This window comes from Augochlora pura, chromosome 2 (genome assembly GCF_028453695.1).
Source record: "Augochlora pura isolate Apur16 chromosome 2, APUR_v2.2.1, whole genome shotgun sequence".
NCBI lineage: Eukaryota > Metazoa > Arthropoda > Insecta > Hymenoptera > Halictidae > Augochlora > Augochlora pura.
In genome coordinates this window covers 5,603,187-5,627,748 of record NC_135773.1, presented here as the reverse complement: position 1 = coordinate 5,627,748, position 24,562 = coordinate 5,603,187, and the positions used below count along the sequence as shown (strand labels likewise).

At 41.6% G+C, this 24,562-nt stretch overlaps 2 protein-coding genes across 11 annotated transcripts in view; one reads left to right on the top strand and one right to left on the bottom strand.

Annotated features, from left to right (window-relative positions):
- The window catches only part of Gro (TLE family member transcriptional corepressor groucho), a 152,161-nt gene extending 147,775 nt beyond the window's left edge, over nt 1-4,386 (bottom strand). For 9 of the 10 annotated variants that reach the window (XR_013494631.1, XM_078187819.1, XM_078187809.1 and 6 more), the window contains exon 1: nt 4,023-4,386. The gene's annotated coding sequence lies outside the window, so the exon portion shown is untranslated. Of the gene's footprint in view, nt 1-2,121; nt 2,696-4,022 lie in introns of those variants that run through there. The other variant, XM_078187830.1, reaches the window with a different exon arrangement.
- A 13,235-nt stretch (nt 4,387-17,621) lies between these two features.
- LOC144478520 (protein fem-1 homolog CG6966) overlaps nt 17,622-24,562 on the top strand; it is a 34,687-nt gene continuing 27,746 nt past the window's right edge. Inside the window, exon 1 of the mRNA XM_078196498.1 lies at nt 17,622-18,298. Coding sequence (XP_078052624.1) covers nt 18,260-18,298 — 39 coding nt within the window. The 5' untranslated portion in view covers nt 17,622-18,259. The remainder of the gene's footprint in view (nt 18,299-24,562) is intronic.

The following is a 24,562-nucleotide window of genomic DNA, read 5'->3' as shown; positions in this document are numbered from 1 at the left end:
CAACTCGATCGCCTACTATTATTCCTACGAGCAAGATAAACACGACATGTTAGCCAATAAATAATCGCAGGTCCGTGTTCCGTTCCGTCGCTGCACCAGTTCTAACGGACTACGGAAAAATAACATAAAAGGTTTTTTGCGATCGCGCGGGGTAGGCCCCGTATTAATTAACCCTCAATGTGGACGCAGGATTCTCTCTCTGTAATAATTATGAAATAACGACCGGCGCAGTCTATTATTGTAAAGTCCCGAACGATGCTACTGGGATGAGGGAAACTGTAATTCTAATTGGTGGCTTCAATGAGTCATGAGTTGAAAGACATAGATAAAGTTAAGTGAAGCATTAAAGCCCATGAAACCTTCAATCTAACAGTTTTATCGTGGTTACTTCTCCTCGAGGTATGCGGGCATATAAAAATTATGTATAACTTTAATGAGTTTTGGAACGTTTAACGAGCGTTATGTTTGAATTAAATACTTTTTGATGTAATATTGCAATAATTCTATCTAAAATTGTTAAGTATTTATGTTAAGATTACTGAGGGGATTAATGATGAGGCATTTAATTAGTAGTACTTGGCATTGTTATGCCGAGAGAAGAAACAAGAGAATATCGTAAGCATTTGAGTAGCTATACACTTAATGCTCTTCATATGATTGAACTGTTTTATTAATGAACGCACGCATGCGTGCATGCAAACCCGAGTTAGGAAAAAACCACGCAACTTTCCAAGTTCTGTCTATTGAAAAAAACTGATTATGGAACTAAAAGAAAAGTTCTCGAATTTTAAGTTCCGATGGGAACAAATAAAAGCAGATTTTTTTATTTGTTCTTTTTAAATAAACGCTTCCAAATGGCGAACATTTTTAAGACAAATTCTTAACGTTCGTTCTTAACGCAAAAGCGGTCTGCTAAACGATTCGTATGATCTGGAACGGAATTCTTTTAAAAAAAAAAAAAAAAGAAGGTGGAAGATAATTGTTTATTCCGACCCCTGACGCGAACAATAAGTGGGTTCGTCGCATGACGGAAATGGAACACCGCGGTAGAAAAAGAAATACAACGTACACGTTCCAAGAAGCCAACCACGACGAAGAAAGTGGCGAGTAAAACGTGTCGATTGTCTCGATGATTTAATGAGCCGTGTACGCTGATTCGCGATTACTCTCGACTCGTACCGAACCCCCATTCCCGCTACCATCGTGTCCCTCTCCGGTAATTTACCTCGCAGCTGTGCCGCGCTCGTCGAAGGTGCCGCCATTGGCATCGCTTAATAAACTGTTAAAGAGCGAGAAGCTCCACGAGGAAGACTTCTTTTAGGTTCGCGCTACGACCACTAGTTGCTGAATTTTATTTCAAACAAGACCGCGTCTTCTATCTATCCATTCATCGATTTATAAAAAGCGCGAAATATTTACATAGAAGGAGACACCGTCAAAAAATAAATCTTCGCAGATGCTACGTAAACGAGACATCAAATTACACAGCTACTCTGTGTGTCTTAATGAACGCGGTAAAATCTCTGCCTATGAAACAGCTGTTACATAACCCAGAAAGCAATCAATTCTTCTATCAACATTTTATATCGATGTAATCAATTCTTTACGCTGTAAATTTATATTGTTCGTGAAAAGGGAGAATCTATTTTGATAGAGAAACATTCTATTAGCATATGAAGTTAAAATAATTAACGAAGAAGTCGAATTTAAAACTGGACTACTTGATGTGTCTGTATACTGCTAGCCATTTCTACTTGATCCTTCTAATTCGGCTTCCCCAACGACCCTCAATGTCATTAATCTGCGACCTAAATTAAGGACTTAAAAAAATAGTCCACAGCTATTGTATATAAATAGTTCTAGCGGAGCCAAGTAGACAAAAATGACATAAGTCAAATATTAAAAAAATTAACTTGTGATTCAACTAAACACTGGAAGACGGTAGTTATGTTCCAAAAATCATCAATTACAACATCTTTGCGTCAAATAATTTCTTAGAGAAACAAGACAAGTCATATTAATCGTATTAATGCTTAAATCGTCGTAGCAGAATAATCAGAGTTTATTCAGATTTCAAAGAAATGGATAGCGTTGTTGTTTAAGAAATTTTGTGCGACTCACTGTTGCACGGAAACGAGCTAATGAATGAACGTTTCAAGTTTTTCCAACACAGTTCTACCAAGTTACATGTCCCGGTACGTGAAGCAACTTTCCGGTCAGGGGTCATCTTGTTACTGGCGTTAATCATACCCGATTAAAAGCCGATCGCGCGCCGTTCACCGCACCTGGAATGTGGATAAGTACACGTAACTTCCGGTACGTCGTGAAAGGCTATACGAAATCCGCTAGTGTTTCTATAATTATCGCCACTCGAGTTGGCAACGAACGAAACGAACTGAAAGCAATTATCAAGGTTACTGTTACACGATACACTGTTGCCGGTAAGTTAACGAAAACAACCGTTACCACCCATGTGATAGCATGTATGGACGCCGGAGATAATTAATGACACGGTTCCCACGCCGCCAAAGGTACGTTTCGCAGATGATTCGATGCAGAAAACTTTGCTAAGTAACCATTGTTCGAACATATTATCGAATTTGCGTTCCTTCCCATATTCCGAAAATCGTATCGTTGGCCAATCTGCAAATTCTACGACTTCAATCTAAACACCTAGGTTCGCTTTCCATCTAACGGCTATCTAATTCAAAATCTGATATCCCTGTCTTGTACAAATTTCGCTGTGGTCTTTCCTCAATCATTTCGAACAGCCTCGGCACAAATGCTCGAATCCCTCTCACTGCGATTGCCCTGTTGATAGGCTTTCCGTATCCAACGCGATGGCAGGCGTATCTTTTCATTAGTCAATTCAACACGCCTGCCCAAATTGCATTGCATAACCTGCCGAAGTTAGGGGATCCGATTGCTAGCTATCCGCAAGTTCGCGGCTCCGCGGAAGATTTCTTCTATCGGCAAAAATGAAATTAGTGACCGCACACAGTTATCGGAGGAAGATTCTCTCGCCCGCAGCAACGCGCGCTTCTTAATTGAGCCAATCGACGATATACGAATTCCTCGCGTACAAAGTGCATCAAACATTATGATGCAGTCTTTGTGTATTTCAAAATAGACCGTAGCGGCCGTAATAAATGATGCCGCGCAACAGTGAACGCTTTGGAAAAGCAATTTCGCGAATCGTTTCGGTGCACGTGTACTCTAACGCGAATTTGTGCGAACCGTGTACATTGATTCTTAAGGCCCGGTTTGATTCTAATTCAGAATTTTACTGCCGATAAAACCCGTGAATATGATCCGGCCTTTACGCTCTCTACATTGTCCGCTAAACACCGCGTTAAGGAAACGAATCATAAAACGCTCCGACAAACATCAACCCGACACCTTTGTGTATTCGTGAAACGGTATCTTCCTCCGGTTATCAACCGGAATTTAACGCGGCGCGAAACAGTGTACCAGGAGTCGTAGATTCGCCGAAACAACGGCGTGCATAAAATTACAAACAAGCATCTGCGCGCGGCCCATGAAATCGTGTCAACGTTTCATTAAGATCTCCTATGTCTCGCGTCCAGACGGCTATCGCGGCCCGCTCGCGATTCCGTCTCAATTGCGACAAAGTTCGGCCGCAAGGCCACGAATTCGACTGTGTTTAGAGACGGCCGGCCAGAATACGCAAACTCGTTTCCGGTTTTCACCAGAAAGTCCGCGGCACTCCGTTGTACGCGCGGTAAATCGCGGCGGCTACGAGCCAGGAATTCGCACAGGCGGATCGTCGCGCGGCTGCATGGCCATTTCCCCGTCGTCGCGTTCCCAAACAATTAGTACACCAAACGGAATCGGCTCGGTGCCCGGCGGTGTTTCACGCCGCAATGAAACGCGAGCGCGTTTTCAGCGGCGAGGAGGTAGCGCGCGAGCTCGCGACAATTCGCTGCGTCGGCGGGGCGCGCGAAACTGGAATCTCGCGGTGGGCTCGCCGAAACGGAAAACGGAAACCAGCAAAACGATACCTGAGGTCCGGTTGCTCCCCGGCCGCGTTTCCGTGAGGATACGTCTTTTAATCCACGTTTGGCACTGGAGGGGTGGGTGGGGGTGGGCGGGGGGGTGTATGTGTGGAATAAAAGGGAACTCCGCGGAACACAAATCGATCTCTTGCTCGCACTTGTTCACCAATAAACAAAACGAAAGAAAAGAAGAAACAACGTAAACGGAGACGAAGCAAAAACGAAACACTTTCTTGGACGATTTGCTGCTGTTCTGGCTGTGGATGAGGCGACGAAACGCGTGCACGGTCACACACATACATACATATCGAACGGTACGAAGTGATCAGAGACGGATCGCGAAACGTCACGAACCGCACCGTACAACGAACGACGCTCTACTGCGAGCCGGGTACCGAAGTGGATGACGGGAAACGTGTGAACGCCGCTTGCCGCCGCGGCGAACACCAATGAGCGGCTACTAACACCATCCGCCACGTCGACGACACACCGACACACCAATAAGAGGACACGAATGTACACAGGGACCGGGTTCTGCTTCTCTTTCTCTCCTCCCGTCTCTCTTCCTCCTTCTGACCCTGTAGCCCTCTCGCTCTCTCTTTCAATCTCCCTCCTTCTATACCTTTCTCTCTCCCCGCTTCGCTCTTTCTCTCTCTCTCTTTCTCTCTCTCCCTCTCTCTCACGACCCGGCCTTTCTCTAGCTTTGGGACTCCGTCCTTCTTCGGCTCGTTCTTCAATTCGTCGAGTCAAGGGCGTCGACCGACAGGGGCGATTCGTTGTTTCCTTATATCACGGTGAAACCAATAATCGCTAATTTCGTAATGTTTACGAAGTTACAAATTCTCCGCCACGGGAAAAGATACGGTCTATCGATCGGCGAATTCGTCTTTCGGTCCCGAGGAACTCGCGCGGCAGAACCGGCGCGGTTTCCTATCGGAAATTTTAATGGCTATTTAACTTGCCAACGCCGCGCCGAGCCGAGCCGCGCGGCGCGCGCGCTGCCGATGTCCCGCACTTTGGCCCAACTTTTTAATGAAGTCTGGTCACGGAGTTTCTTTCTACTTGCGCGGAGGAATGAAAACAACGCCGAGTGCATATTCCAGCGTCGCAGAATGCCCCCGAGAAGCTCGTTCGTTTTTCAACCCCCGTTGACGCGCGAACGATATCCGTGTTACCCCCGACCTCCCCCCCCTCCCGACAAGTGACACTCGAGAATCTTAAAACACGCGGCGAGGGCGGCTGCCTAATTTCCCTCCCGATAGAGATCCTCGATTTTTAGCATTTACGGTTCCCGTCGCCGCTCGAAACGTGACTGGTTTGTGGTATCGTTTTCTACGAAATTATCACGATCCATTCTCTCTTTAGCGAACGCTCCGGTGAATTAGTTCATGCGGCAATGTCATGGAAAAGTATCGTTGCAATCATTGTATGCAGCGACGCGGTCTCGAGAAATAAATTGTTTCCTTCCCTCGGTCGACCCTTGTCTTGCCATCTTACTTTGTAGACAAAGTTTTATTCTCCATGTTTTTATTATTTCAAGCACCGGTCGGAGAACGGAACGCAATGATTCATGAGCGATCGCAACATTGCATTTCTATTTTACATTGCGGTACAAGTGTAATCCTCCAGGCTTTTATTTTATTATGCGCTTGCTAAAAATCAAATACAATGATTTGTCCAGAGTTAGATTAACATATTTAAATATACCAGTTATTTTTGTGGAAGTCATCGTACCAGTTAAGGGTTGATTAACTCTTCATAAAGTGACTCCTTTGTCAGGATTAAAAAATTCTATTGCAGTATAATACACTGAGAATAAGTCGTATCAAGATTACGAGAATAATTGCGACAATAAATCTTATCTTTTTAATCTCATTATGCCGCGTACATTCGTATGGTATTCATGTTGCAAAGACAATTAACACATCATGAGATCCCCTATTTACGCTTACAAATGGATACCGTTCAGAATCTCGTTACTAAATGCTTGCAGAACATTCGTCTTCCATGAAATTGTGCTGATGCAATTTTAAGTAATGTAAACTACAAGACTCGAAGATCTATTATAATCTACGATAATTACTTAAGAAAGAAAAAAGTTCCTAAACGATTCCTATGCCTACAAAAGTTGTGAGACATTTTCGTTAAAAGATCCGCAATCGGATAACAATATCCAAATATTTTGTTAAACCGTCTAAAAATCAATTTTCCAAATTGTCTCCTTAACAATGCAAAATAAAGGACTCCCTCTCTCCCCCTCTCTTTCTTTTTCTCTGCGTCTCAGGAGTTGTATTCTCTGAAGGGTTAAAAAGGAAAAAATCTTTATCGACACCCCTGCCTTCGGTCGTCGCTCACGCCCGCCGCTGACATCCTCCTCTTCCACCATCTTTTTCCCACCGTAGACACAAGGCACCGTTCGGCGCTGTTCTCGCCGCAGCGTTTCTTGATCTTCCGACTCCTCTGGTCGCCCGTCTCTCTTATTCGTTTCGTACCCGAACCATTTGACTTTGTCTTACAGGTGCACCGCATCATCGCTATCGTTGTTTCGCTCGCGCCCACTCTCCGCGCTGCATATGTCTCTCGTGCTTCTTTCTCCCTCTGGCCTTCCCCGCGTCGGTCGGTTCTCTGCCTCCATCCGAGCGTCTCTCTCTCTCTCTCCCTTTCCGACCCTTTATCCGAGCTGCGTACACCACGGGTCCTCCCGTCTGCGTCTTTCTTATGATGAATGGTCGACGAGGACCGGCTGATCGTCCCTCGCACTCTCACACCCGTTCGGCAACAAGGCGGCGAGAGTAGGAGTACCGGAACCAAGTGCCGAACGCTGTCTGTGTGTCATGTGCATGGAGGCGAGGAGGAAAACGGGACGAGTCAAAGCGCTAGAGCCGGACAACACGAGTCAACCGGCAATGTAAGAAGAGACCTGTGCGTGGGTGCGAGAGGCGCGACCATGTGAGTGATATTCCAGGGGTGATGCTCGCTCGCTCGAGCGCGCTCGCACACGCGCACGCGTGTCTGATGCTCGTACACCCCGCGACAAAACGATCGGGCAACCTGAATTTTTTGCCGTAGGGAAGGGTGTTAATGTGAACCCCATTTTTATACACCCTTACTTCGCCGGCTATCATTTCATTGACACTCGCTTCACCGACACGATTTCGTCGGGACTTCGTCTTGCGAACAATATTTGCACGTCGACAGAATTTCGTCGGAACCGTCATCGGTACGCTAAATAAATGATTGAAACTGAGAACAAGATATTAAATAGATAATCAATCTTCCGTTCTCCCGTAATTTCAATACGTTCTACCAATATAATAAACTCTGTGATATCTTACCCTAGAATGATCTATTTTACTGAACATCGATTCAGTATCTTCTTAAGCTTCTTAATATGCGTTCCAGAAAATTTCGCAAATTCTATATTAAAAAATGGAAATAATTTTCGTGCTATTTTAAGAACTTTTGTCTTTTACATATTTAACCTGATTAAATAAATAGTAATTTCATCAGATAAATTTTACTATCAAATATATAACACAGTACGCGACGGCACAGGCTTGAATAATGATCGTTTATCGATTTTAATTGAGTAAGAGTTCCACAGTGCCCGCGAAGTTACGACGGACGGTGTCGGATAAAGAAAATCGAAGTGGCGCCGAACATTTCTTTCCTTAATCCATTCTTTCAGACCGCTTGGACGGATTTCCCTTCGGAACCGGCCGGCCCTGTTCCAACGTGGTACTAGAATGAAATCCTCGGGTACAACGGAGGGTGCGCCCCGTACTTTACAAACTAGTTTTATGATATCCCACCGACACCTACCATGCTAATCCGCCCACAGACTTTTCTTCGGTTGTTTACTCGCCTCCGAGCCACGCCGTCGCCCCCCCCCCCCCTTGCACCCGCCCGCCGCCGGGTTTATAACTTCTATCCGAGGTATATAACATAATTTTCCTTCTTGAAGCACGGCCGCGAATCGATACAATAATAAACGCGGCGGATTCCAAAGGGCGAAGTAACAGCTATTTCGCTCGGCGTTTAATCACGCGATATTTCATTTATCCGCTACGTATTACCGACGCTAAATGTTTTACGCTTATTGCGTTCTTCAAATTGATGTGTCAATAAACAGAATAATGCCCGGCAACAGAGGCGCGCTAAATGCATTTCCATATTGTCATTGATGCGTTACCATTACGCTCGGCGCACGCTAACAAAAATGTGTTACATCGCTTTGAATCTCCGCCCCTCCGATGCCCGCGCGCCACGCCGCCCCGCCAGACCTTTTGACCCTACCCTGCCATCGCGTGTTTCGTTAATTCGGATAATTCGCGTGATTGTACATTTGCCTTGCAATTTGTTTTGCGTTTTCCATCGGCCGGGCTGTTCCACGCGTAGAATGAAATTTCGGGAAGCGGGTGGCTATTTTGGTTTAGAACATTCACGGAATCGAAGACACCCTGCCCTCGGAAAACGAGAATGTACGCGCTGTGAGAAACTTAGAGCACGCGTGTGAAGATTTTTGGTTGTACTTTTTATGATAATGTGAACTGTTTCTTGAGGTGTATATTAGGTAGATATGGAAGGTGTTAGGGACTACAGATATTTATGCGAGATCAAAATTGTCCGAACTAATTATAAGAAACTTCTGACGAAAACAGTCTGCTAACAAAGGTTAAATTAAAATACATTATACTACAACGTTTTTATTAGGTTGGTGCATATGAAATGTCGGATTTTTAAGCGAGTATATAAAACTGCATATCTTTTTTCAAAAGCTATTAATTTAATCAAAATGTGCCCCATTTGTTTCAATAGACTTTTCCCAACGCGAGTTTAAATCATAAATGTCTGTCTTCAAGAAATTCTGATTTTTCGGATCAATAAACTGTAGTATGGAATTTTTCAGACTGTCTCCATTTACATACCGTTTAGCCCACAAAAACTACGCATACGTCGTACAAAACAATTGCGAAATTAAATGAAGTAAAATATAAAATTTTATAAAATATAGATCTTTCGCCAACCGACTTTCACTATTTTAAACATTCAGGGCAGTTTTGACGAGCTAAATAGTATATAGTATTCATACAGGATAAATAGTATATAGTATTCATATGCACCAACCTAATAAAATGCACTTTATCGCATAAGATAGAAATACTATAAGCCAGAAGATTTACTTCGATTTATAGCGCTCGACGGGCTAGCGTCGCTGTGGACGACGGGTATTGGAGCGCGCAGTATTTTGGGCGGATATATCCGCCAGCCGTCCGCAACGGTAAACACGCTTGCGCGGATATATCCGCCAGCGGTCCGCTAAGGGTCTCTAACGTCTGAGAGGTAGAGGGGAAGTTACGAAAATGCGGTGAAATGCGAGCGCAGAGCTGGTCAACATGCTTCGCGCGGTGGGTAATCGAACAGCCACGCGCCGAGGGCGAACCTACTGGCAACATAGGAGAGCTGACGTCAGAGAAGAAAAACTCAAGTGTTACGTTTTTCATGCTAGGGTTCGTTCTATTTCTCTTAATCCTGACATTATTTATGACAGGTCGCTGTCACATTCCTCAGCCGAACAACGTATAATGGCAACATTGTCCTAAAACTGCTCCAAATCTGCCCGAGCTTTTACGGGCTAAATAGTATACAAATGAAGACACTCTGAAATATTCCATACAGAGTTTATTAATTCTAAAGATGAGAATTTGTTTAAGACAGGCATTTCTGTATTGATATCTTGTTGAAAAGGGTGTAGTAAAGCAAACGGGGTATATTTTGATTAAATCAATAGCTTTTGTAAAAAGATATAAAGTTTTATATATTTACGTAAACATCCGACATTTCATATGCACCAACGTAATACATATACAGATACTTTGTTGCATTATTCGTTTAAATTACAAGTATAGTCATTATTTCGAAAGCTACATCATTCCATATTTTACTTGAAACATTTTTTACTATTTTGCAGGTAAATACATCCGAAGTGCTAGTAAGTAAACGATGCGTATAAAATCTCATAATTTTGTCAAGCAACGTATCATGTGAATCTATTCCAGATTTTCCCTTCATTTTCCGACAGCAGCCACTGTCGAAGAACCTCGATCATCGTTGAAAGCTGAATGAAATATGCATCGAAATGCATTCAAAGCGATATTTTTCACCTGTTGTGACAGAAGCCGGGTATCGAGGTCAGGCATCGTTGCAAATGAATGAACTTCTCCTCCGTCGTAGTCCGACGACGTTTCTCAGACCGTCGCGACGCGACGTTCCGCTCCGCCCCGTTGTTTGTACTCGATAATTTCTTATCGTTGCCGTCCGAAACGATCGGCGGCAGAACTTCTTCATTTATCGAAGCCGATGAATTATCGGCGGAATTATAAGGGCCGCGAGAGACGAGCTTTTATATCATACAATGTCCTTGTCAGAAATGACGAATTCGTGCGGTGTTCAACACGCTAGTTCTGCCGGTTTCCTCCGGGTCTTGCTGAACAAACCACGCACGAAGTCAACACGATGTACGCTCATTTACTTATTCCTATTCGACTGTCAGTGTCGTCGTCGCAGAAAATATACAGGAGTGTGTTACGCGTGCTGTGCACCGAGTAAACGCAAATGTACGTATTCGGTCTCTCTCTCCCTTTCTCTTTACCGCCGTCCATTTCTCTCTCTCTCTCTCTCTCTCTCTCTTTCTCTCTCTCTCTCGACCTCTTTCCCTTTCCCTCTCCTGTCGCATTGTGCTTCGGTTCTCGATCCCTCTTCCGAGCCCTTACCACAAGCCGCAGCCCACTACACTTTTGCACGAACACGCGCGCGTTCATTATCAACGTACAACGTCGTATAACCATATTTACGTAGCCCCGGTGGTCACCCACACGGGCACGCCGTGCAATGAGGTTGCAAAGAAACGACTCGCGCACAGAAACGAAATGCTATTTGTCGTTGTATACACAAGAAGAACGGGAGTTCGAGAGAGAAAGAGAAGGGGTGGTGGCAGAGGGGCGGGGGAGAGGAACGGAGGGCGAAACGAGACGTCGAGAGGCCATAAATGCAATTGGAAACCTTTAGCTGATATATTCGTACAATTTCCTGTGGCCAGCCGGTAGACGAAACGGAAGTCGTGTGTCACACGAAATCATAAGAAATTCACCCTTAACGACTTCATTTCGTCGCCGTGGGTGAACAGAATTACGAGATCTCCCTCTGTCTCTTCCGTTCTCTGCATCTCCCTTCATCTCGCGTGCCCCCGGCACCGCGCCCACCCTTTGCCTCATAATTGCCCGGTACGTGATTAATCGTTTATTTAAAACAGGTACGCGAAAGGCTGCTTTCTTCTGCGGGCCCGAACTATCGTTCGCCGCGCATCTACATAATTTCCTCGTAAATCACGCGACAAGGAAAATACCGGGAGCGTTTAAAATGACTTCTGCGTACGCACGCGAAATTGCTCGGTTTCTTATCGCGTGACTAATAACGAACCACCGACGGCACCGTCCACTTCGACTCCTTAATTATTTCCCGCGTAATTGGAGCAAATACGGTGTTACCAGTGGCACCCGATGACGGGGCGAATCGATAATGTTTTCTTTTTTTTTTTCTGGTAAGCGGGGTCCAAGCGGAAACGCATCAAAGAGGAAAAAGGCAACGCGTGTCGACGTTACCTTGATGCGAGGGTAGAACGTTCAAGCGTGTCTTTAAGATGTTTTAAATATAAAACTCCGTATTTACTGGAAGGCTCGTCAGCGTGACGCGAGTTAAGTCGCTTCCGTAAAGAGCACTACCCATTCTTGAAGTATACCTCGCCGGAATCATCTACTGCCGCGCTCGTAAAACGACTATATATCTAACTTGCACCACCCCGGTGAACACGAACCCCCTGAAAACCTGTAAAACACGCGAACCGTCCGGATAATCATTCTTCCGACGGAACGACTAGTTCCTGAGTTACGTCTCGTCAAAGATAAAAAAGGAACTGGTTAATGGGATAGGACGGCCTTATCTCGACCGTCAGAAATCTCCGCGGCGCTGTATCTCTCCCGCGGTACGACAATGTTTCTTCTAATCCTTATGGTAATTACGTGGCAGAAATATCGCCGCCACCGATACTTGTTTACGTGCCCGTTGCTTTTTTGCGGTTGTCTAGGGCAATCATAATCTCCCACTATTTGCAACAGCCGCTATTACTCTGATCCTATTTAAAGGGGTATAACTCTTTTAACCAGTTAGCTGTTTTTAACGAGGATACTTGTCGTGAGGGAATGGCAATATTTTGTATTACGACAAGTATATTGGTAATGTGTAAAAATTGATCCATTACGTTGCAATTTTGGTGAAAACTAAAAGATAGAGTAGTGGAACCGACTACTGTGGGGGTGATAAATTGTCTTTGGTTCGTTCTTGGGCGTAAATGGCAGAATACCCATTAGTAATATGTAGACTGTAGATTTTATATATTTATGATAGAAGTGAGTGTCTGAAATATGCATTTTTGTAGATTTAAGAAGAATTTGGTAATAGTATCACCGATATCTTCAATTTACTCAAATCATTAAAGAAAACAAGTTATTTTTATCTTGTTTCTATTTCTGGAAAATTTGTATTTTGTATAAATATTCACAGTAATAACTTCAATAACACAGTAATAATTGGTTACAGAATTGTTGTTTAAACAAACGATACATGTACCTGTGTTATAACTTTGGTACGAGACCGATAAGTTTTGCCGCAAATACGACAACACATTGTCCCGATAATCACAAGAACATTCCAGTTTATCGAACGTGTTCTACAATACCACAGTAGAACGAGTACAGTATCTAGAAATAGGCGCGCAGTTTCTGTGTGATACTTGAAACAGCTTTTTCTTTTTGCAATAAAATTCTATACGCGTGTGTCGCAATTTTCTGCCGCGCATACTCACGGCGCTGCCTGTTTAATGAAGATAAAAGCAAACTTCTTTTTCCATCGAATCGGTGTCATAAAAGCCGAAGCAGTTCGGTAGAACGGCGTTTACGGCACACGTTTAAATCGTGTCGTTATTTCTTCCTATGACAGATTTACTGCCGCTCCATATTTTACCATTTCTTGCAGGTATCCATTATACGAAAGCGTCTGTACTGCAGCCAGCAACGTAACTTTGTATTCGCAGCGTACGCGTATAATTAGAATATACAATTCAAGACGCTTCCCTTTCGTCGTACCAAGAAATTTATGCTTTTCAAATAACATTTCATTCCTTTGCGCGTTTCACGTCTCCCTCCAATTTTCCATTTTTATCCCGGCAAGACGTCGCGAAGAATGCAATGAAGTCTGTCTTCAAAGGAAATCACGGGACTAGTTTTCCGTCAAGTTACGAGATAATGAAGTTTAAAATCAAACGTTCCGTCTGCGGACTCTTATTATTATTAACCGTCGTTCCATCGCGGAAACTACAAAACAAGGGCACCGCTGCTCCACTTTCGGCTTAATAAGCAAGCATCAGAACTACCGATCGAAGCAACAAATTACACCGAACAGTCGGCATACGATCTTGAATTGCCCATTTTATTATCGGAGCTGCATCGTGCCGATCTCGTACTTTCCAGCATCATCACGTACCCGCGAACTGTCCTGGCATTCTTTTTCAGTTGATCGCGCGCTCGTGAACGTTTTTCATCGGACACTTTTACGTGGAACTGAGATCTAATAGTTGCTCGAACTGACTAGTTCTCTTTTCCAAAAATAACAAAACCGTATTTATTGGGATGTTGTACGATTTTTATCTCAAAATGGACCTGAACATGTAGATAGTATCTAGCCATTGTTAATAATTGTGAAGTAAAGTCTAAATTCTACTGGCAAGTTCGTCAAATTTAAACGAATCTTATAATATATTAATAAGTTATATTTCCAGATAGATACATGGCATCGGATAGTTTATCAATTTAAATGGATTCTTATTATAAATTCATAAGCAAGTTCTCAGTACGAAGAGAGGGTGCAATTGCCACAATTCGATACACCGTCTCATTCCCTAGACAGAAGGTAGCATTTTGTTGCAGAATTATAACTTGATACTACTTTGCAGCACTATTTCTTTGGATTACTTCAAAAGTTCTTTCATGTAATTCGCAACTTCTATGCTGCCCCACGTTCTCTCGTACCATCTTCAGAGTCTGAAACTGTCGCATATTGTTTCATGTTTGTACATTTTTGCAGACTACTATCTCTCAAAAAACTTTTCCACGAAAACATTTTTACAGCAATTAACAGCTGCAAAAGGAAAAAATCGATTCTAATATTAAAAATGAAAGAAAATCAATTAGCCATAGTTGAAGCTAAAATTTTTAATGCAGACACGAAGATTTCGGCTGCTACATGTCTTCGGTGCCGGATGGAATTCTCCTGACCATCAGGCAAATGTCCCCGAGCGAGAAAGCGAAAATTCGCAGCTTCCATAAATGTTTCTAGAATCGTTCTTTGCTTATGCCTGAAGTTTCGACGTAACCTCGTGCAAGATGCACGACTCGGGAGACTTTTATAATTTTCAGACAGTCCCTTGGACATTCCGAGGCTCCGGCAAGCCCACAGGTCGAGATCTCTTTCCTCGTTCCTCCGACCGTCCTCGTAACCAAAAATGCTGTACCGTCTTAGGAAGGCTCGGTTACTCTGTTTTTCATTCCTTCGCCGTTGCAGCCCGTGACAGCGCCCGGTTGCATTGTGTGCGCCGTTTTTCCGGTTATTTCTTATTCACGTATACGCCGACACAACCACGGATACTTTTTCCATCTGTCAGCCATCTCATTCTGCCACTGACCTATCCACCACCCCCACGCGACCTTCTCTGCACTCATTTTTACACCGACCTATCCTCTCGTTGTGTGAACCGGCAACGCGCAGCTACCCGGGATAGAAAAGAAATCCAACAAGACGAAACAGCGCCGCCTTCGCGTTTAGCTTCTCTCCATTTCGATAATTGAGAAACGTTTGGTGTCTGCCGCGCGGCTTTCGCGATCCCTTGAATTATGGCGGCAATCGTACCGTTCGCGGACAGCTCTAACAATAAGTTAATCTCTATAGTGCTACTCACGATATCAACAGAGATTCCCGACCAGCCAGTAAATCTTTCGCCTTTGTGTTCGTTTGCGACCCCGGATATTTTCGGGCGACATAAAAACAATATACTCTGTACGACATACACGGTACAAAGTATTCTGCGATCATATACGTTCATCTATCGATAGTTTCTTTCCATCTGGGCCGCTTGTGATTTTATTTTATTAATAAAAATGAAGTTGCAAACACAAAGGTCGGAATATATGTATAAATAAAAAGAGATATACAGATTTATGAAATGGAATATATAATTAACCCCGACCATAACAAAATTAGGATGCAAACTGGAGATTAGAAAGATATAAAAAAAAGTATTTTTTAACAAATATATGAATTTATAAAACAGAATGTACCTATAATTAATTTTTCGTCTGCATAATGGGTGATTCGACGGTCTGCTTTGCAATGGGACATTCAATAGTATGTTTACAAAAAGAAGTAAAATGACACAATAATTCCTGATGTTACCTGTTGGCGCGGCGGACATTTATGCAAATGCATATTTTTTTAGGAAGCGGCTAAAGTTACGCGACCTGGCCAGAAAAGTGTTTTATGGTATTTGGATTTTAAAAATATATTTTTTGTTCGGTATTCTTTACGTAATGCATATTTATGTTTAACAGCATATGCAGAAATATATTGCATTTGTTGTTTACTGCGTGTATGCATATATTGCATTTATGTGGAATATTCATCTTTCACATTAATTTAATGTAGTAGTAAAGTTTCGCGTATACGAAAAACAATTTTGTATTGCATTGATGATTCAATGTAATATAATAGCATGGTAGCAAAATGTGAATTGTCTACAATTCTGTATAGAATTTAAATTGTAAAAAAGTGGCAATTAGTACAACATAGAATTTGCCAACGATACAGAGGAATGTTCGGACAATTTCAAAAAGAATGATGGATATAATCCATAAATATTAAATGACAAAAATGCATCTGTTAAATAGAGATTACTGTGCTACTTTCCCGCGATTTTAGGTAACCATGGTATCAAAAAATAGAGGAATTATTAGTGTGCTGGAAAAAATATTTGACCACAGTAGCCGTTTGTGTCAGGTTATAACATAGAATGTAGAGGTATAGGATAGACCACTCACGTTATGTGGTTTCAGGTCTAATGGCATCTACAGGACCTCAAACGTTCACCAGTCTGCCCTAGCCCGTTCAGTTTTGCTCTAACCCACTCCAGTCTGTTCCAGTCCGGTCCAAGCAGCTCCATCCCGCTCCAGCATCCTCTAACACGCTCTAGTCCGCTCTTTCAGTTACATCAATTCCGCTTTAATCAAAGCAAATACGCTCCAATCACCATAAATATTCTGCAGTAATCTTCATGCCGCTACGATTTCGCGCGGGAACTAACAAATGCAAAAATATTAACTATGAATGTTAGATTACCATAGTTTGATTTGGTGTATGTATATCAGTACCGTCTCGAAATTTGTATCACACCGCACTCTATCGGTAACCGATCGAACTTCAACTAAAACCGAATGATAATACTGAATAGAGAAATCTCGTTCACAGTTTTAAATATGAAAAATAATGTATGTCACCTTATATATTCGACAATATTACTTTATACAACAAAATATTTACAATTTAAATTAAAAATACATTATTTACAATAGTTTTTAATTTAAATAGTAAATGTATGTTGATTTTAAAATTAAATACATGTTTCTCTCTTTCGTGTAAAACATTTACATTTGGAAAATGTTATAATCTTGTTATTGTAATAATTCGGTTTTGGTTTGTAATTTTTCGAACCATTTAAGATGGTTGTAATGCGAGACACGCAAGTCAAATTGTTTAAGTTTACTTCTAATCTTATATTCAAAATTCCAGGTTAATGTAGCTTAAACATTTTCTAATATATAGTAAAATCTTTCATGGCAAAGATTTGTCAATTTTTAAGATTGAAGATTATAAAATACACTGTGTAGCTGTTACTCTATGTAGTTATCGTATTATACATTGAAGTAGCTTAACGAAAATTCTCAGTTATTTGAAAATTAAGATGTGAAAAAAAACTTCGAATTCGATGTCCAAATCGTAAGTTATAACTATGAAAAAAGTAAATTTGTATACCTGATTGTAACAGCTTTCTTCCACGAAATTTGAAATTTCTGAAAGCATTGAAGTTTCTCTATAGCAATACATATTTATACACCAAAATAGATGTCCACATGAAAAACTACGAAGCTACACGATAGTACAATTAAATACCTTATATACCAATTAATCTTATTAAACCGAAATATCGAAGTAGCGGATCAAATACTCCAAAAAATGTATTAAAATCTTCGCAATTCGAACGACACTTTCAATTACTTTGGCTGTGCGCCATAAATGATATAGTGTCTGAACTTCCCCCAGTTTGCACTATGCTGACCTCTACCGGCAATCCATAGAAACAGAAGCGAAGCTACATGAATGAACAAACGCTTAACTGAGAACGAATTTGGTGCAGGCGGCGAGCGGGACGTAGACGATAAACCTTGGCCATTGTTTAAAAGACGATTACCTGCCATAACAGATACCGCTACAGTACACGGGAAATCCCGCCGAGTTCAATGCGAGTATTTCAGTGGTGCGAGCAATTATAGCCGCGATCAAGATAAAGCGAGATTAAAAGGCCGCTAAGTGAGACCAGTGATAGAGAAGGACAGTGCAAACAGCTGACATTAACACGTTGTTCGAGCGTGGTGGCAGCGCAAGCTCAGTTGTGATGAGCCGTCGAGCCGAAAGTATAAGTATCGCCATCTGATGACCAGACGGGACGTGTGTTAGCGAAACGCATTGAAACAGGACGCGCGAAGAAAATCGCTCCGTGATTCTGTTGCATATTACTGCGCGCGCGTAACTAACTGTAAAATCGATCTCGAAGGGAAATGAGAAACGTTCGTGGTAACGGTTTGCACTTTCGGCCGTTTCTGAAGAATCCGTAGCGTTTAGACCGCGACACGGATCGCCATCTTGTGTAACAGTGATAGAGAAATTGCGGGTGGTTGACGACGAGAGACAACTATCAAACACGTTTACCCTATAGTCTCGGACAAAGAGATAGCTGTGAATTTGGGAAACCAACGGCACAGAAATTCCAAATAATACCGCCGCGTCTTCCGTAATCGTGGCAAATGGATTCTCACCTGCTTGGTAGACTAAAACTTTTAAAGGTGAGTGAATTTGTTGATTTCTACCCTATCGGTGTAATCCGTTACGAAACTTATCCATATTATTTAATGGGCAACAGTCGTTCGTAAGTTCGCGTTTCGAGATCGAGGAAAAGAATCTTTACCGGTTATTGACCCGTCGGCAATTGCTGCGATTAAATATCAACATCCGGTGACACCACGATGTCTGATATTCATATTTTTGTGTCCGAATTGCGGCATGAGTCACCGGCTGTGAATCGAAGGAGAACTCGCGTTTAGAAAAAATAAGAAAAAGATAAAACAGAAAATTCTTTGCGTTTGTAAGGTAAACACTAACTAAGGTGCATTTGTATTCACTTTCCCTCGATATTTCAAAGTACTGTCAACCTAAATTTTGCATAATAATACCATTATAATAAAATGATTGAATTATTTGATATAGTTTGTGTATAGTAAACAATTTTATTATGCATGAACTTGACAAATATCCATCCGATGCGTCTTCACGAGGCGCTTTATCAGCTTTATTCTTAATATAGATACATAGTAATACAACTTGACATAATTTTAGCGCGCGGCATTTTATTAATTTCTTTCTCTTACGCAGCAGCCTAATATTGCCGATATCCCTAAGGTTACATTGTTTCATCCATTGTAATCTACAATTATCGTTAATAAAATAATAACACGATACAACACGTTGGAATTTACATGATGATTCACCAACGGTCAAATGCTATTAAAAGTAAATGGCACAAATAAAATTTCTTTCGACATGATGTTTATTTCTGATGGTACTTTTATGAATAAGCAGAGGTTTAGTTGTACAAATTATCTTGTAACGACTATGATTTTCGACGAGCTCGTTTAATACCGTGTGCCAAAAATGCTCCTAACTTGCATAATAACAATGCAAAACAGTTAATGCCATACATCTTTTCGAAATTGTTGTGGCAAAAGGAGGCGAATTCTACTCCCTTAGCTCGCGTTTATCATGAGTAGGAAATAGCCACGGCAAACGCAGACATATTTAGCTACTGAGACGTCCGTACATAGGCATTAATGGGAAGTCTGCTTAGTTAAGTTTCCGTACGTGTGTGCTTTTATATTCGCGCGCATCTAACGTGTATCTGTCACATCGTAATGTATAAAGTATGAGGAACACGAAGGGTAGAGCGGGAGAACGACGGCAGGTACAATCAGAATCGAGGATTATTCATAAGAACATTGTCAGGATAATTTGTTTCACTAAACTTCACCTTCGCAATTAATGACTATATTACCCGGTGTTTGCTATCAATTTATTTTAATAAAAAATCAAACTCGTGCCATCTTGAGAAATAGGTGTATTAGAAAATGGTATTTCTAATGTCTTAGGCAAAAGATGAATAGATTTGCAATGTTCGGAACAAAAATTATAGTAATTTAGTCATGTTTCGCTTGACTCGGTGGCACGGCATCCGAAGATCTTTCGAAGCGGTTCAATGTCGTTGCGTATCGATTAATCTGATAGTTCAACTAGTGTTCGGAGTGAAAGACACCTCTGTAAGTATGGTAGTTGATATACATACATACAGGAGTAGTTCCAGCGCAAGCGTTAACGCGACACGGGGAAACATTGTTATGATGTTCTTGTTGATGTAAATATACGCCGATATTATGCCTGATCCCGACACGTAAAGAGTTTCGCTATGAAGAACAATTTATAGTAATCTCATTTCGGAACACACAAAGGTTTCAATTATAATATATTATTGCCAACGATAATATAATATGTGTAATATGTGTAGAATAGAATACGATACCGAAATTTCACTTATTTGAAAGCACCCTGTATAAACGCGTCAAGCTTGAACATCCTAATAGATTCTACACAGTGTCCATAAAATACCACATCAATTAGATTTTAATCATACCCGTTTGTTATTTCTATATTTACAAATTTATTCAATATTCTCGCATTGTCTCACCTCCGGTATTTATAATGATCTCAAACGCGCGTGTCTTGCTTTCCAAACACTCACCGCATCGGTGTCGTATAATGACGGCTACGTTTCGCATAGTGCAGCGCGGTTCCACCAGACGGGAACAAATTGTGTAAAAGGGCGGCTGTGTTTTATGGCAAGGTGGTTCTGACCGCTCCGAGACAATCGTACCGCGTGGGTGGATATAGTCGCGAAAAATTTACAGTCCACCGCCTAACTGCGATGGAACCTATGCAAAACCAGTTGCAAACTACCTTGACTCCTTAAATAGTTTTCCTTGGCTAACGTGCAGGAAAAGATTGCACTCTTTCTGCTCGAGCTTTGAGCTCTGTTCAGGTACACCCCCGTCCATAAATGTGACACTTACCAAAAAAATCAATTTAACGTTCTCTCAGTGGACGTGCCCACCGAATTGACTTAAAACTTAAAAGTGGTGTCTACGTAACTTACGGACGGGAGTGGACTTGTTGCGCTCTTAGGTTTCGTGAAACCAACAATGAAGAGCAATAGTCATATATTCTATATTCTTCATATATTCAAATTCGTAAAATATCCGAGCACATTAAATTTAATTAACATTTACAGCATGCCATAAGTGTCACTATTCAACACCAAATTAATGTTTTACGAATGGATTATGAATAAAGACATCTTATATTAGCGTCTTAATAATTAGCGAACTGTAGTTTACTAAAGCTTAAACCTAAAATTTGTATTGGAGTTGTTCTGCGTGATGTGCTCCCTAGGAATGAATGATTGTGAATGCCAACTGCTGGCAAAATTATGCTCGTTTATATAGTTCTCTATCGATCGATTGATCGACCAATCATCTTGGTCTCCTGAACTTGTAGAGTTGCTGGTTGCACGGACAAGGGGCAGGTCGTCCGTCGCGGAATGATCCATTGTATGTACAATGCGGCGCGGCGCAAGGCGCGAACCTCAAACAGGCGAACAAAGGCGGATGGGGCAGTCGAGTGCCATAACAGTATGCTTTCAAGAAATCTTACGACTTCGAGAATTCAAGTGCAACAAACTCCGCGCATTAAATACCGGCACAAAGGGGAAAACGCGAACGTGCGAGTCATCGACCTTATCCGTATGACAAATCGATCTCTTTCAGAGCACCGCATTATCGTGTCGTTAATCAATTTTCTGGTGGGATCCTCGGAAATGCGTTCGGAATGATTCGCGTGGGTGAAACATTTCTCTCACAGTCGATTCTGTTCTCGTGCCGAAAGTTTTCCATCAGAATGCTGGACACGTTGCGGTACCTCATCAAGATCATCTTGTCCGCGGTTATTCGCTAAGCATCACGGTACGTGAGTACGAAAGAATGCTTCTGAAACCGAACGACAAGCAAATCAATTGGATATACGCGTTCCATTAAAGTCGCGATTAGCTACCGGACTCTGACAAACAAAGTATTTTAAAATTCACGGTGCATTGCTCCTCGCTTGTGAGTTATCTGCTAGGTTCCGATAAACGGCAGTGTTTGACGTACATCTGATAAACTGTCTCGGTAACATTGTTAGTCTCGGAGGTTTGCTGATCTTGTTGAATAATTTATAAGATGAACAAGCAGTTTTCTCGGTCGAATAAGCAATCGTTATAAAACCTCTGATAAATTATCTTATCAAATTACATCGTCCAGGACCGAGAAAATTCGATTCGTTGTCCTTGTGTCTCGGTCGAATCAATCGTATGCGATCGTGTTTATTAACATGGGAATTTAGCGGTCCACTTTGGCAAATCCTCCGTAAATCGTTTATCTCAGTATCGGCGTGATGTAACAAGGTACATATGTATTTATTTTGATATTATGCAACAGCCACGGAGTTGTCGAACTGACTTGTTCGCCTCCGTTTTCCACATACACGGTGCAAATTACGTAACTATAATTCTTACGATTCAAGGCTGGCACCAATTTACTCAAATCCTTGGTCGTGATTTTACGAAGATCGTATGACCGATTGCAAGGCCATATCCCTGGCGTTGCAATCACGCGATGCAGATTGACATTCTTTAATAAGGGTAAAGGTAGGCCGTTGGATCCCATCTTTCAGCACAGTTCCCGAAATTTGAATTAAAAGTTGTGTGCATTTAAATGATATTCATATTACAATTATATTTTACAATTATTTAACATACCCCGCAGAATAAATGAGTATACAGTCACTTGATTTCTGAGGGAAATTTGCGAAATTGTATATCGGACATCCGCGTGGCCCTACTTTAATATGTACATCGGAATATATCCCAGTCTGTCCACAGACACTTATATTAATCGATCCGTGTCTTGCTACATCCACCTTTTTTGGCAAAGTGCGATCGTGATCAATCAGGTTTTCCAAATTTGGCCCGAGGTGGTCCGAACTGACTTGCATCGGCCCCAAATCAACTTCAGATCGGGTTTACATTCGGCCAGCAGTTCGGGTGCGGCCCACTATTAACCCATAAATGCCCAAGCAACAAAATGATGCGATTCTTACACATATACTCATTCATTGCTTACGAAAGAGCACAGAGAAGCATATAAATGCTGCTGAAAATTTATGGTGCATTTTGCGAAGCGAATTAAAATTGTTGTAAGCGAAGTATCTTGTCGTTACAACAGAAACGTAAATAATACTGTTTTATTGGAATATAAAAATTATATTATCATACTGGACACTGTGTATAAACAAAAAACTGTGCATAAAAGGTACAGGAAAAAAGAGTTTAATACTATAATATAGTTTACAATATCTGAATCTGAAATCTGTGTTTGAATTGTGCACATGTGCAACACATTACGTTCCGTTTACTGAAATAACTTTGATAATGATGCGCAATTTTTTCTCTGTTAGGTGTAGAATTAATTATGACAGCACTCATAGTTGTAGTAGCATGATGTTCTCAGAAAGCATGAGCAAGGTTGCAATGTGGGAAAGATGATTTGCAATCTCGATTAGTGATTGTGCGAATTATTCACATGTTGAACACAGGATCGAAGGAAGACATCACAATTATTCAGAAAATTTCTAGTGCAGCTCAGATTCTATGACGGCTTCCTATCTGCAGACATTTCCTCGTTATATTTTCCGTGCTACATTTTCCGTGTTACATTTTCCGTCTCGTTACAATAGCATCGTCATCTCTTATTTGTTTTGCTAAAGTAGGTTTGAAGTTTTATGAAATCGCAGAGGTGTTGATAACCGAATTCGTAATAAATGACGTACGCTTGACGTACTCACCTTGCTGCTAGTGCCAATTACAATCGAAGGAAAATATGGCATTATTAAAGAGACAAAGGTATCTCAATTCCAGTTATCCCACTTTATTCCAACTCCTATGAAGTAATCGTCAATATTTCGAATTTTTATCCTATAGTTTGAGCAACTATAGATCACGATTCTCGTGTGTTCTGTTCTCGAGCTTATGGCCAATCACAAAAAATTTTCATTGTTAATAACTGACTCCAATAAGGCATTTCTTCCGATCTGTTCTTCTTCTCTGAACATATAAAATGATACGTTCTCAACATATCCAATTTAAAGATTTTGCTAAACAAATCCATCCATGTAATTGTTACGTGATCTTATCAATTTCTAAGTAGATCATGGTAGGTACCATCCTGCGTGGTCGAGGTTTTAAGTTCCAGCAGATTGTATTACGTTACATAAAGCCTACCAGTTTCTGAAGCAGCTTGGAAATCGATAAGGCTGGCTCATCATGTCGTTCCAAGCGTTTCGCTTCCTGCCGCGATATCAACAAGAACCGAACCGCCTAACCCTTTCCATGACCCTGTCTTGTCCCGCGATAATCGACTCGGTGGAAAGCTTCAGCCGGTATCTTAACGTTGGATCGAGCTGTCTGCTCTTCGCATCTTATCTCGCCGAGCTGGAGAGTAAATACATGCATGCGCTCAAACACCAGGTGCAGGAGCGCATCGCGATATGCTCGTAGACTCTTGCCACTTTTCTAACGACCCCGCTGTCAGCCAACTCTCAGCCGCCCCATAGGACTCCGTCATCGTATATTCTGGGGATTATTCTGTTTTGACGATTCTTCTCACAATTTCCAAGACAAAAGTTCACTATTGGAAATATTAGACATTTATTGTCGAAGCATATGATTGGCTTCCTAATCTTTAACTTTTTCTGTTTGGTATAAATATCCCTGATGCTGGACTTAGCACCACGAAACCACTAATGTCATTATTATTATTATTACGAAGACATACTAAAAACAATTGTTACCTGCGATTTAAAAAGTACGACTAATTGTAAGCAAGTAATATGTTAAGCTCTGAGGTTACGGC